The sequence below is a fragment of the Bicyclus anynana genome, chromosome Z (assembly GCF_947172395.1).
Source record: "Bicyclus anynana chromosome Z, ilBicAnyn1.1, whole genome shotgun sequence".
Lineage (NCBI taxonomy): Eukaryota > Metazoa > Arthropoda > Insecta > Lepidoptera > Nymphalidae > Bicyclus > Bicyclus anynana.
This window is the reverse complement of record NC_069110.1, coordinates 1,516,133-1,531,940: the sequence shown is the minus strand read 5'-3', so window position 1 is coordinate 1,531,940 and position 15,808 is coordinate 1,516,133. Positions and strand designations below refer to the sequence as shown.

The 15,808-nt window shown below is 35.8% G+C and overlaps 1 protein-coding gene across 1 annotated transcript in view; it reads right to left on the bottom strand.

Annotated features, from left to right (window-relative positions):
* Positions 1-3,002: 3,002 nt before the first annotated feature.
* The window catches only part of LOC112053791 (G-protein-signaling modulator 2), a 51,748-nt gene continuing 38,942 nt past the window's right edge, over positions 3,003-15,808 (bottom strand). The window contains exons 8-10 of the mRNA XM_052890872.1: positions 5,440-5,644; positions 4,229-4,369; positions 3,003-3,701 (exon numbers count right to left, since the gene is read on the bottom strand). Of these exons, the coding sequence (XP_052746832.1) occupies positions 3,648-3,701; positions 4,229-4,369; positions 5,440-5,644 (400 nt within the window). The 3' untranslated portion in view covers positions 3,003-3,647. The remainder of the gene's footprint in view (positions 3,702-4,228; positions 4,370-5,439; positions 5,645-15,808) is intronic.

Below are 15,808 nucleotides of genomic sequence, written 5' to 3'. Positions count from 1 at the left end.
AGTTATGAAATTGCGAAAACATTAATTATAAAATAATCATAAGCTTTGGCTAGACTATGACAATTAGATTTAACAGTGCTGTTCATTTAAAACATATTTTTTCTAATTATATTCCAGATATATAATTGTGTTTTTTTTTATTAAAATGTGTAGTCAACTAATTATTTATTGTTATTATATTGTATATAAACTAGAGGAAGGCTACAACATCGTTGCATGATATTCAGTTTTACATAAATATTTTACCGATGAAATAATTCAGAGTTTCCATTCTAAATCATAAGTTCTCGCGGGATTTTTGAAAAACTAAATTTCACGCGGACGAAGTCACAGACGCCCTCTAGTGTACAATAAAATTAACTTGTTAACATTTTTAATGAAATCTAAAAATTTCATTATTGATCATAAATAGCTACGATTTGTGCAATATAGATAAAAGATGTAATTATAAAGTTACAGTTACTTATAGCCACATTCTACAAGGATGTTTAAAATTATTCCATTTTATTGCTTTATTACGATTCAATATAATAATTAAGTAAAATTATTACGTTAAAACTTGTTTGTATAATTGACAAAAATACTTTCTATGTATAAAATGTATTGTAAAACAATTCAAATAGGCCACATACTACTGATAACAAACTCGTTGCATAAGTGGTTGCATTTGTATTGATTGTTTTACTTGGTAAGTAGATAAATGATACATTTTTATTATATGACTTTTACCGATGAATCTTTTATTAAAAAAAAAACTAACCTTAGGCCACCAAATCTGTGAAATTAAAATTGATAAAACTATGTATTTTTAATATAGCTATGAGCTAAATCAGTCAAATTTGTAATTATTTCGGACAATTAATTGTCTTTGTATATTTTACATTCCTAATAAATTAATCCAAAGTGTTTGCAATAAACACTGTCAAATTTTTCAAAAACAATGTGAATCAAAATTACTCAGGACGGTCATATTACCTTTTATAAATTTCTCTTTATTATTTCTATATTATTAGTTATTTGTATTAATTTTATATAATTTTTCCTTTTCAATATAAATACAGTTTTCATTATTCGAGTTCTATCTACGCAATATAATGTACAACAGAGATGTTTTGTAGGTTGAAATAAATTATTATCAAACCAAAAAATATTACATTTATAGCATTATCAACTTTAATATCTAAATCGTTTCTGTCTTTCATCAAATTTAATAGTGGACAATTGTAAAACTAAAAAAGTTTAGTTTTACGATTGTCCAAATTCTGGATTGGTCCAATTCTTATAGCCGTAAACATACATTAATCATTACTGTTTAAACTTTACTTTAAAGAAAGGAGATGGTCCAAAATTATACGAGCCCAGGTTCAGTAATTGTACCCTGGCGGAAATAAAAGAAAATATTTTTTTAATTTTTTTTTGATTATACAAATCTACGAATTTACATTCAATTCTTTCAAAATAATATTCATTATTTTTAGCGGATTGAAGACGTTTTCAACGCAACAGTCGTTTTGACGTTTGCTGTCAAATGTCATGTCATAGTTGCGATGGCGCCATTTTGATATAACTCAAAATTTGGGTTTTAATTTTATTTATTTATATTTATTTAGTTACATTTATTCACTTATTTAGATTTTAACATATACCCTGTATTTTTTTTTTAATTTTAATGATACGGGGTACAAGAGTGAGCCTGAAATGGACCATCTGCTTTGAGGTTTAAATCCTAATCCATATCGATAAATAAGGCTTTATTTTGTTTAATATATATGAATATTAAACAAAATAGACGCGCAGACAGTGAAAAGAACCATTACTTGTGATGGGCTTAATATGAAGTTAGAAGAAGAAGTAACCCCGCCACGAGCCCATGATGCTAAATGTGTATCTACTCAAGCATAGGACCAATTAGATTCATTTAAATGATAGGAAATGGTTATTTCCTCATCCTTGGATAAGAATGTCATCATCTCATATTATGTATAGACAGACTATGTAAATTGACAAGAATCTTTACGTAGTTGGTAAGCTCTGTAAGTAGCTTGTAATTTCTCATTTTTTTTTGGTTGAATGAAGGGTTTATTATTATTATTTTCGCTTACAGCGGTGTCCCTTCGGCCGTCCCTACGAATTCTCACTAATTTTGAGTACACTCAAAATGTTACAAAACTGAAAAACGTCTGCGAATTGGACCATCCGCTATAAAACTCTAGTATTCATGACAAAACCCAAATTATAATTTTTAAAACAAAATAAAAAATGATTGTGTATAATTTTAACCTAACTTAAATTAAGTGTAAATTGTGATATTTATTTGTGCAAAAGTTTTGTGCTACATTTATAGCATAGAACTTGGATGTTAATAATAATAAATATTTAGAACTATAATAATGTAAAATAGTAAAATGTTAAAAAACTCAAAGCAAATAAATAGATATATAAAAAAAGCTTACATGAACTTCTAAATATACAAAATGTTAGTATATTTTGTATCTCTTATAAGGCTAATCAGTGAAATCATATAACAGCAGAATCCATTTTATTATATAGTGTATTTTTTTCATAATTATACATATAACGTAGGATTAAAGATTCAGGAATTCATTTAGATAGGATGGAATCAGTGTATGGAACTTTTAGATAATGTAATACGAGCATGTATTTTATAGTTTTTATTGTATGTTTGTAATAAACAAAAATGTACGTTTTGAGGGAAAATGATCAGAATTCTGTGGATTATATTTTCGTTACCGTATCATATGATATAAAACTATATATAAAAGTAAAAAGAAAATAAATATAAGTGAGATAACTTAAAAACTAAGGCTGTCCACTCCTACGGAGACCAATTTTAAAGTCGTAATTAAGTGGAACAGTTGTAAGTATACAATTATATGTGAGATTTTTAAAATTATACATAAGAATTTATGTTTACCTCAGTGTATTTGATTTCTAGTCAATTTTAATAATTAATAGTCAACATTTATTTAATTTGGTAGTGCAGTATAATGATACATTTATGTTTAAACTAATTTGATATTTTTCTGTGGAATGTTTGTTGATTTCATGTTGATCGCAGATAATTGGGCATTTGCTGACATTTGCATGTATTGATTTTTATGAAACTTTTAGGAGAATGAAGTCAACATTAAATAATTCGTAGATAATAAAACAAAATTGTCGGAATGTTTGTGAAATAAAAAACAAGTCTTGTAACGTAATTATATGAAAAGTCATGTACATGTTTTTAGCTTCCTTATACATTTAATGTCACATTTTTCATTATGAAAATACGTCCCTGTATCTTCGAAATTAGTAATCGTAGATACATTGTTACTTCTACATAATCACTCTACTATTAGCATGTATTATGTACAATTAAAAATGTCAAATGCCCAATTACATAAAATAAAATGAATAAATAAAAGTTGAAGACCATTTACCCAAATGTCGAAGATGTATGTAAAAATGTAAATTAAAACATTTATTATTTTTAAACAATGCATTTTGCTAAAATTTGTTCGTGAATTAATTGTTTAATAAATATAGGGACATAGAACATGAACGTAAATTATAGGGACATAACACATTGAGGATAAAATATATGTGTACGTAAGAATGGGTTGTAGGGATTCTGGTGAATTCTCTTATTTTCCATTCTTGGAGTTCGAAGCCTTGTTCTGAGACTCCTTCAGTGGAATCTGAAAAATTAATAATTTTACAATATTACTAAATATACTTCTCATCAAAATTATCGAAACAGTCAGGAGTTAAGTACTGATTGCGTAAAAAAAAAAAACTTTAAAAAGCAATGACAATGCCTATACTTTTTCTAGGAACCATTAAGGCTATTTACAACTCATTGTAACTTCTACGATCAGCAGTTTAGGTTGTGAATTGATCTGTTAGTTAGTCAATCATTTAGGACAAAGCTTGTATTTCTGTATAGATTTACCGTCGGCGTCCAAATATCCGGATCGTTCGTATCGGAAGCATCAAATTGTAGTATTCTTTGTATAGAAAGTCATACAAGTGCGTCCACGGTTCCGCATAGTAAGGATCGCATCGTTAGATAAAAAATCCATTTGATACGATGCGTCCGATGCGTAAGATGAGGATGTGGACGCCCACTATTTTGAGGCATATAATGTTTTTAGGCGCTGTAATGGGGGTTTCAAAAATAGGTAGAAAGGCCTGAATGAAATTTGGGATCATCTATAATACGTACAGTGGCCCTTTGGTCCTCCATGCGGCCGGCCTGAGCGCGCATCAAGTTAGTCAGGAAGTCCTCCTCTGGCGGGTGATGAGCGGCGAGCTCCGGCTTCGGACGCGGCAGTTCGGAACGTTGGTCGTCCAGTCGAGTGGACCCCTGCAGACGTATGTATGTATATGAGTATGTCTTTTCATCATCATCATCATTATCAACCCATATTCGGCTCGAGTCTCCTCTCCGAATGAGAGGGGTAAGACCAATAGTCCACCACGCTGGCCCAATGCGGATTGGCAGACTTCACACACGCAGAGAATTAAGAAAATTCTCTATCATGCAGGTTTCCTCACGATGTTTTCCTTCACCATTTGAGGCACGTGATATTTAATGCCTTAAAAAGCACACAACTCCCTCTCACCTCTCTCTCCGTAATCGGAGGCAGAGGTCATATCCACTGGGCTATCACGGCTTCATGAACATATGAGTATGTACAGTTTGTTTAATACTCTCATTTGTTCTTTTTTATTTTTTTAACAATGTCAATTAAATACAAAATATATTACAAAACACTATTAACAATTTATAAAAAAAAAATTAACCCTCCCGCTGCGGGACATTTGAGTGCCCAAGCAAACGGTGATCAAGGTTTTTTTTATTCGTTACAAGTTAGCCCTTGACTACAATCTCACCTGATGGTAAGTGATGATGCAGTCTAAGATGGAGGCGGGCTAACTTGTTAGGAGGAGGATGAAAATCCACACCCCTTTCGGTTTCTACACGGCATCGTACCGGTACGCTAAATCACTTGGCGGTACGACTTTGCCGGTAGGGTGGTAACTAGCCACGGCCAAAGCCTCCCACCAGTCAGACCTGGACAAATTAAGAAAATCTCAATCTGTCCTGCCGGGGATCGAACCCAGGACCTCCGTCTTGTGGATCCACCGCGCATACCACTGCGTCACGGAGGCCGAAGGTTCCAAAGTGAAGAACCTCCTCTCTTGTGCGAGGGAGACCTGGTCCCGTAGTGGTCCGTTCAAAACTTCATTCTAATTATAAAGAGGTGGGGTTGTAGGGGGTAATCTCTGGATCTACTGAATCGATTTTGAAAATTCTTTTACGACTACAAAACCACGTTAATTGTGAGTGTCACAGGCTATATTTTAAACCGTTTTCTTACGGTAACGAAAACAACGAGGGTGAAACCGCGGGGTGTCGGCTAGTTGAGTTACCTGGATACGAGCGATCATATCCAAAAAGTCGTCCTCCGGGCGAGTGCTGGTTGTCTGGGTGGCTCGAAGTCCGGGCAGGGAGGTCGCCTTGGTCTCCTTGGGCGACTTCGGCTTGATTGGACGCAGTTCAGCACGCTGGGAGTCAATGCGCTCGGACTGCAGGTCCGAGATCATGTTGAGCATCTCCAGCATGCTGTCCGCCGGACTGGAAGAGTAACAGTAACAGAGTAAGTCACTCATATGGACATGAGCCTACAAAAAATGCAATCGGTTCCTTTGCATTTCCAAATAGACAACTCCGTCATATATGACTTTTGTATTTGTTGTTTTGTGCTTTCTAATTAGTTAACGTACAATATACAGTAAATTTATAGCTTATTTTAATATGTTTATTTCACTGAAATGAACTTTCCGTATATCAAATTAATGAAATATGGATGCCGTTTTCAACCCTTTAACATTTAGTTCATGTCTTGGCTTGAAGGCGTACATTGTATAGACGTAGGACAATGTCCTTTGACGGTGTACGAATCGCTAGGAACGGAATATTTTACCTTGCTCGGAAATAGCAGGTTACAAAGGTCCAGACAATTTTTCCAATACAAAGAGATTTTTTAATTTTGTTTCGGTATTATATGAGAAATCATGTCCCCAGTCGCCAGACGAAACCCTTCACTGTGGAAACCGTTCAAATCCTTTAAAGATTAAACTGTTCGCCCGGTGAAGGGTTACACGCTTTTCTTTCATAAGACAGACTTGCACTAGACTACCCATCGCGCCTAATAGAAAGCAATGATAACTTCTAGGATGAGATGCGCTTGCCTAGAAAGTGCCTATTCACTAAAACCACAAATTTAATCTGCTTTGACGATAATATATATCTATATATATAGATATATATCTACAGAGGGCAAGCAGTCAAAGAAATTCGGGATGCGTTTGTGAAATGACGAATATTACAATATTTACATCGGTTTAAAGTACTCGCATCACCATATTATCTTTATGCGAATCTTCCGGCATCCATGGTTTGAGATAATCGATTTAGTGTCATCAAAGCAAGGGCTAATAAAGTTTATTCCGGGCGACCGCTTTCCTACTTAGTTTACACAGCAGCGTCAAATATTATTTTATAGTTTGTGGCCTTGACTTTGCATCTTCCGTGCCACTTTCAGTTTTAAAAATACGTGACTTTAGTTTCGGCCTCTATTTACTTTCCGACTAAATTCGATAATTGGCTGCATCGTATATTCGTTGATAAAATATTAAGAAAAGTAAATTAAAGCTTCTCGAAACCTCATTACATATATTACATATAGTTTTAGGTTTACAAAGTTAATTTTAAACGAAAAAAAAATTGTACTTAGATATGTTTTCTTTCGAAGAACGGAGGGAAGGAAATGTCTCTCCTGATATCCAAATGGATCCGATTTGGATGTCAGATTAGAAGGACATTGGGCTGTGTGGGGTTGTTGACCGAGTGAAATAAGTAAGAAGACTCACATGGCCCGAGGTATCACACCTCGGGTTCGACTTATTTGTCATCCACCTTCAGGTGTCGTAACAATTCGGGACCCAGTTCTTTAGATGTAGAATAATATAAAGGGCAAAGTAACATAGAAATGCAAAACTTTGTCAAGAAGAAGCAGAGGCTATATGACGGGTCTCATGAGATGGTTCGAAGCCACTCACCGGGCGGTGGAGGGAGTTATCATAGAATTATCTTTTCATGATCGAATCAGAAGGGGTAGGGTAGGGTTATGAAAGAAGTGTACCTAAGATAAAGCGAAGCTTGACCGGGTCCGCTATTTTTAGATATAACAACCTATTCGTCTATACGATTAAGTCGGCCAACTTACAATATTACATCTGCGGGAGCTGTAAGACTACGAGAAGAAACGGTGTTCTAATTATATAAGCAAACTAGAATCTCTCGAAATTAATCAGTTAAAATCAATGCATATAAATCTCGTGTTATTAAAGGTTCGATTAAATGTTATTAATTAATTCTGAAGGAGATTCTTCGTGATTTTCCTCAACAGATTTTGTTTCCAGGTCAGTGGTTCGTCGCGTCTCGCGCAAACTGTCAACACGTGTTACTCGTGTATTCCTGAACAAATATGTAAACCCTGACATCCTCACCGACGCCAATTTTAATGACCGTAGCTTTATTGCCGGGAGTACTTGAGTTCGATTCCCGATTCATTATTGTTTAGTAATTTAATTTATAACACATTTGCTCGTAAAGTATCGCTTATTTCACCAATTTCAATATCGTAATATATCTCATTACGCACATGGGGCTTAATGTAAAGTAAAATGCACATGTGCCGTAATTTAGTATAAACGGATGATAATCGTTTAAAAACAAACGGTAGGTACTTTTCTAACTCTTCGCAAAGAGTTTTTATGTCAGAAAAGTGGTCAACATTTTATGAATAAAATTAACTTTGTTAGATAAAATATAAAAAAAAATCAATTCTTTAATTTTAATAATTTTGACAATAAATATCAACCATTTATCGGTAACGGAAACACAAAAATATTAATTTACTCTATTAGTAATGCTGGCTGTTTTTGGTGCCTTTGCCTAAAAAAAAAACGCACGCACTTCACTATCTATGCAAAAATTACAAGCGTATCAAAATGTCATCTTATGGAAAACAAAGATGCAAATTCATTTTCAGAAAGTGTGTTCAAAGTGTGTTTCTTAGCAAAAGTGTTATAAAACATCGTATGACATACGTGCGCTTTGATAATTACAGCCTCTGCTTTCTAAATAATACCGATTGTTATGATTATTGGATAAAATACTTGCATGAATATGAAAACCGCCATGCTTGTAAGCCATCTAGGTATGACACATGTGTATTGGTTTTTTTTAACCCACGCAATGACAGACCCAGAAGCCTAGTGACACACCCTTTATGGTACACGCACAGGCACATGCGCCTGCGTTCGACAATCGAGACGTACGAGTAGGTGTTGTTCTGGTAATCTTTGAACTCTGAATCGAGAGTACATCGTATTGACTACGACAGGAATAACTCGCGTTGGCGAGATGTGGCCATGCGATAGCCTACATGGCTGCCTTCTGACAATGCCAGCAAACAATGCTACTTGTTTATTGTCATTCTCCGTTGAGGCGGGCATTCTTTTGTTTACCTTGCTATTGATACGTATTACGGAGGACGACGTCGTGATATTGGCGGATCATGTGACACCTTCAAGGACACCTTCCATGGTTAAACATATACAATCTTTAAGACGAGTAATAATCTACCTATAAGCAAATTGACTGCCTCGTGGGTCGGGCTCTGAATATAACATTAAAGCGATTCTTTTTCTTCTTTTGTTAAGAGAAGAAGATGCCCGGAAATGGAAATTCAGTAATGTATCGATCGTAGCCTACGTAGACCACGCTAAGGCAACGCACTGGGTGTTTCGCGGGGAAAGTGGAGAGAACTTTTTGTCCGTCTCGCCGAAAGCATGCCGCACATCTAAAAGATGCTCGAGTATCTATGAGGGCTCCACCACATCACTAATGACTGAAAAAAGGGATACTGCACCGTCTGTTATCGGTCTTTGCCGAAAACAGTATCTTGCGTTATCCGAAATGACCGCCTGATAGATCTGTTATCTGCAATATTGCAAACGCGGGGAAGACAGCCGCCATTGTGGTCAGCTTTAAGGTAAACTTCACCAACGAGGTCAGGATTTAGGATAGCAGATCTTAGTTTACTTCTGAGGGTTGTGGACCAACGCCAACCTGAAATTGATCTACTTGTAGAAGTATTACGTGTGTCAAGTCGATGCTGCACCAAAATCCGAACAACTACCACTGAGGATGGAACGAGCTATGTTAGGAGTGTCTCTGAGTGATGGAATCATAATGAGATCCGCAGAAGAACCAAAGTCACCGACATAGCTCAACGAGTTGCGAAGCTGAATTGGCAATGGACGGGGCACATAGTTTGAAGAGCCGATGGACGTTGGGGTCACAAAGTGCTGGAATGGCGACCCCGCACTAGTAAGCGCAGTGTTGGTCGACCCCCCACCAGGTGGACTGACGACATCAAGCGAGTCGCAGGGATCTCTGGATGCAGGTGGCTCAGTATGTTCAGTATGTTTGGAAGTTCCTACAAAAGGCCTATGTCTTGCAGTGGACGTCCATCGGCTGTTATGATAATGATGATGATGATGACCACTGAGGACCGAGTTATGGATCATCAGCACCTACCTGGTATGCCTTGTACTTCATACACCAAGAAAAGGTTGCTACTGATCGTATTAAGGTACGTCAAAATTGCCGATCGAGTCATCATCTGAGGTTTAACGCACTGCATGTTCGCACGTGAAGACAACGAACCGGATACACATCTACAGTCATTCATATTGTAGGGGCACCCCTAGGTGTAAATTAAAAATAAATCAATTCGACAGTTAGCAGCTCAATGAACCCCTGGGTGTGCCCCTACAACGTCTATGAATTCCACTGCTACACATAATCGGCGGCCGAGAGACCACCGCCCAAACATCCTCGTGAGCTCTAGTCAGCCAACCCTGCAGGATAATTGTAATTAGAAACGCAACCACTGACACAACACCGTCACCACCCCTCAGCATTACAGTAATATCACACCTCAATAGGGTAGTTGACTCAAATTTAATATAAACAATATGAATTTCGTGTAGTACATGGAATAAGGGTCCGAAATATTATTTAAATAGTACGAATTTTTTAAAATTTTCCAAACGTCGAAAACGGTGTCGTCCATTTTGTGATGTCACTTACACACTTGATGTACTAAACGCCAAACAAATTATTAACTAATCTTTTTGTCAAACGCTTAGTTTTTATGGGATTTGTTATAGTGACGTCATGAAATAATTGAAATATAGACCGTTATGGCTGACAGGCGTTTTGGCTCGTTTTGTCAATAACACAAAAAAAAATTCAAAACTAAAATTTTCATGTATCCTCTCGTCTCAAAAATATATGAAAAAAAAAATTCAATATGGTAGAACGATAATGAACTATTTAAGAACATTTAAAAAGTTTCAACTAGCCTATTGGATCGATGGACTCACTGATCATCACACCAGAGAGGCGGAAGGGGCCGGGATAAAATTTGCCAAGAGAGATGAATTTATTATTTCAGTATCACCATTAACTCATGACATAACCTGACATTTCAAAAGTACTTGTAAATTAAGCCTTATTGAAATAAATGAACTTTGACTTTTGACAAAAAGCTTAGAAACTGTATCTACTAACAAAACAATAGCTTATTCCAATATATGTAAGAAATATAAAATATGTTTAAATCAATTAAGAGCTTAAGTAACTCACAGTAAATTTATTGTAGGAAAAGGTATAGTAGATTGAGATAGATATGACGTCCCTCGATTTCGTGTTGGCTTGTGCCGACGCTAGGTGGCGCGACTTGTTTCCGTAAAGAGTAGGGAGTTAAAGAGGGGTAGCCATCAGACGGGAACTAGTTTTGGTATAGATCATTCTTGTCGTGGCGTTCGATCCGTCCACACCTTTTTGGATAATCCTTCATGGGTGATTTTGGAATAGGCGGGGAGAGTGACTTGAGTGGAAAAGGGGAGTGTTAATTAACTGTCAAGGACGTCTATAACCCTACATACAACGGTCACAAGTCTGTGACTCCACTCAAGGTCATTCTTGGCCATTCTAGGGTCTTATTTTGGTTACAGTTTGATTTTTTAATTAAGTTGTCCTGACAAATATTGTGAATCATAACCTTTGTTCGACATTGGTTTTCTTATTTTTGTAGTCCACGTCCGAGTCTGCTAAAACTATATTAATCATATCAGCCTATATAAAACTGCCAGTATTTGATACATGACCTCTATTTGATAAAACGGTACCGCAAATATATTATTCAAGACAAGGTCGCTCAAAATATGATAGAGGTGACTTCTAATAAATAAACGAGGAACTCAGCATCACGGAAAGGGAAGACGATTTAGATCAAATTTTGTACATACATATTTGTATATATTTAGAAAAGGTTTATATTTTTAGTTTATCTGTATAATAGAGGTTAAACTACTTCGTACTTCAAAGAATATCATAATTTTGTAAGCTTTTCATTTATCCTTATTCTTGCAATAGTTTAAGATGATTTATTTTATAAAAATCTCGTGTTAGTATATTTAGTAGGTATTTATATTATTTAGATAGTTACTTAGATACAGTTTTTATTTAATATCAAACAATATACTTTCATACAAAATGCCCCATGAAGTGGGAGGACGAACCTTGTAGTTGTAATTCATATTCAATTCATAGTCTTAATGTCAAAAAACGAAACTACTTTGAACCTGTGGGCCTAGTGGGAGTTTTCAATATTTTCTTACTGTTACTATCGCGTTGACGTAAACGCGAAGTTTTATAGTGACATAAACGCGAAGTTTGTATAACTCGCAAGTGCGAGTTTCGAATTCACCGCTATCTTTCTCATCAGTATCGTGTTAAACAGAAAGAGATAGAGGTGAATAAAAGAGAAATGTATTATTATTATTATTATAAAAAAAAATTGTTACAGAATAGCCTAGCTGATACTACGGGTATATTTCTGCCGTAGACAAGCGAGTACGCTACGGTCGGCTCCCGTAGCCGTTCGTAGCGTACTCGGAGTCAAAGAGCTACGAAACTACGAGAAGTTGTGTACAAATACGTTAAACGCAGTTAAATAGTAACTTTTTAAACTAAAATAGGATTTTTTAATTTGACGCAATTCGAATAGTTAATATCTTCTTTACATAGTCCTATCCTACTTTTTAATTATTATAATACTTTTTCTTAATATGTATATAAATATTATTTTACAAGCGCAATACACGATAAATAGAGACAATTTAAGTTCAAAAACTCGCTCGTTTTGCGTTAAGTGCGTGAAATAATACTAGTGCAATAATACTTGTAATGAAATTATATTATAATGTTTCTAAAGGTTCGCATTACTCGTAGTCATAGAAGATAGACAAAGGCCATTAATATAATAAAATAATACTATTAAATAAAATTTCTTTGAAATATTCTTTGACTAATATCTCAACAATGCTTTGCATCAGGCAAGATTGTAGTAAAGCGTAACATAAAGAAAAAAAATAGCAAACGCGCTGGCCTACGAGATGCCCATTTGCTCTTGTTTTAATGAGATCCTAGTTGTAAGAGTCAGAAAACAGTTTAAGGAAGCGTGAATTAAAGCTCAGTGAATGAGAAAAGGGAATGTAAGACGCTTTGTGCGAGTCCTTAACGAAATCTGTTCGGTGTTTCTAGTGCAGCGAAATCGCATAAAGAGTTTTCAAAAGAGAAATGAGATATAGAGAAGTCAGTGAACGTTTTACGAGTACTTCGGAACCCAGTTATAGTATAGATTTTAATGATTTTTTTAATTGAAATCCGCTATATATTAAAATGTTTACCCATTAAAAATTACTGTTAGCTTTTTTTTAACTTCCTGTTAGTTACGTAGAAAAGAATTAAAATTGTTGAATATTAAGGCCACTTTAGCGTGGCAAGATGGAAAATTTAAACTCTTACATATTAAATGAAAGAGTGTTATGAGTATTTCAAATATATAGTTTTTGTAAATTTAAAATAATTTTTTTTTAAAGTTTTCATCTGCGTTAAGGGATGCGATTTATGTAGGAACATTGGAATAACAAATGCCTGTGTAAAAATTCTGAAGTGGCATTGGGCGGGGTATATTGTTCGAAGAGCCGATGTACATTGGAATCTGTCGGCAATGGTTTTGGAATGGCGACCCTACACCGGGAAGCGTAGCGACCTGACGCCGGAAAGCGCAGCGGCTCTTTTTTTTATTTTTTACAAGTTAACCCTTGACTACAATCTCACCTGATGGTAAGTGATGATGCAGTCTAAGATGGAAGCGGGCTAACTTGTTAGGAGGAGAATGATAATCCACACTCCTTTCGGTTTCTACACGGTATCGTACCGTAACGCTAAATCACTTGGCGGTACATCTTTGTCTGTAGGGTGGTAACTAGCCACGGCCAAAGCCACCAGCCTGACCTGGACCAATTAAGAAAACCTCAATCAGTCCAGCCTGGGATCGAACCCAGGATCTCCGTCTTGTCTTTACACCGGAAAGCGCAGCAACCCTGATATTTGAAAGTCCCTACAAAACGCCAATGTCCTGCAGTGGACGTCCATCGGCTCATGATGACGATGATGTAAAATCAATTACTGAATGTTTTAATAAGAATAATAATATAGCTTGTATTTAAACATTGTACATATTTTACAAAATTTTTAATTAAAAGTGGCACTAGCAACTTTGTCTCATCGCCCAACTTTGGCAAAAGCCTCATCCATTTCCATCCATTCAGGTCGGTTTAACGCCTTCCTTGTCGATGCCTCCTGCTACTGCCTTTACCTCGTCCTCCCATATTTGAAACTGTCTGCTTCGATTCCTATTGCTATTTCTTGAATACCAATACGCAATATTTTTATTTCATTCTGTTCCTCTTATTATATCCATTCCATTTCCGTATGCTTTACCAGACTATAATTTATATCCGAGCCACATTTCTCCTCGCTCCTTTCATACTTGAGTTGTGATCGAGTTACAAAAAACAATGAAATAGTCGTAAAGTTTTCTAAAATGTTCCTATGGTCTGCACAACTTTCTCAGTTTACCGCTCTATGCACGAACCTTTTGCAAAGTATCAGAAAACATAAAAAAGACTGAGAGAAAGATAAAGAAACTGGAGTCGTTCTTAAGTTATGGTATAAGCAACGGCAATAGGGATTCTAATTTGTTTTGTACGACAAACCGACCGTTTACACTAAACTAACTGCCCATCTAGTGTGGTGGGTTAAGCTCCATATACGCTCTTCTATAAGGGTGGCCTGACTGTATACAGCATAAAGAATCAAATAAAGTCAAACATTATCACACTATGCTAACCGCCCACTATCCTATAATCGAAGCCTGATTGTAGTATATAGCATAAGGAATCAAATAAAGTCAAACATTATACCTATAAGCTAACCGCCCACCTAGAGCAGTGTGGTGGGTTAAGCTCCATATACACTATCCTATAAGGGAGGCCTGACTGTAGTATACAGTATACAGCATAAGGAATCAAATAAAGTCAAACATTATACCAATAAGCTAACCGCCCACCTAGAGCAGTGTGGTGGGTTAAGCTCCATATACACTATCCTATAAGGGAGGCCTGACTGTAGTATACAGCATAAGGAATCAAATAAAGTCAAACATTATACCAATAAGCTAACCGCCCACCTAGAGAAGTGTGGTGGGTATATATACTGGTACTTGTATTGTGTAGAAGTGTATACGCAAACACAGGTGAAAAATTATACACGCCATTTTTTTCAGATTTCGTAGACCGACATAATCGAGAATGTTCTTATTTTTTAAGCCAAGTCTCTAATAAATAGGGCGATCAAAGAAAAGCAAAATTCAAATCAGTCGAACCGTTCTTGAACCGTTCAACGAACTGAGATTAACGAACAGAAATTAATTTTATAAGTATAAAATAAGGATATCGCATTGCAGAAAATAGTGCATTGAACTCAACGTGGGCACAAGAGGGATAGTACTTAAAGAGGGATTTCCTATTAAGATAATAATAGAAAATTTATTCAATTTTATAATACAATGCCCAATACAATGTGGGCGTGATTCAAGGGGTGTAAAATATTGAGAGAGTTATTTTCGATGATGTCTAATCGACAAAACCATGTTACAGATGAATTATGTCAAACTTTTCCTATCTAGGCGTTCTGAGAATTATAAAATTTTTTCGTTTTCATCAACAAACAAGTATACTACGATCTCATAAATGTGACGGTATGCTATTAACTACTATATTGCAGGGATAAAATTTGTTCATTGGTCCATTCGCTGGTGGCTGGTGGCAAGACACGTAACGCACTAGGCGGTCCGTGGTCGCAAAAGCAACGGTTAGGCTGCTGCCAGAGTTGCGGGTACGACCACAAACGGTTGCGAAGTGCCCACGCAACACTGGCTAGCCGGGTCGCATTCACATGTTGTCCATTTTATACATGCAGCCCTTATTCGCACGAGAGCTTTAAGCGGTAGCGTTTTTAAAACACAACGCTTTTTTCGAGCAGTGTTGAATTTTCAATTTTGGGCGTTGGAAATATACCTTCATTTAACTTCATAGTATATTTTAACGTCCGTTAAAAAAACTTTCGTGCGAATGAGGGCTTAAAAAAAAGCGTAAACATTCTCATTACTGTAACTATTATTGATCCACAACTATTTTAAGTCCTAAGACAGTAATTATAGCACATATAGTTCAAACACTACATCGTTCT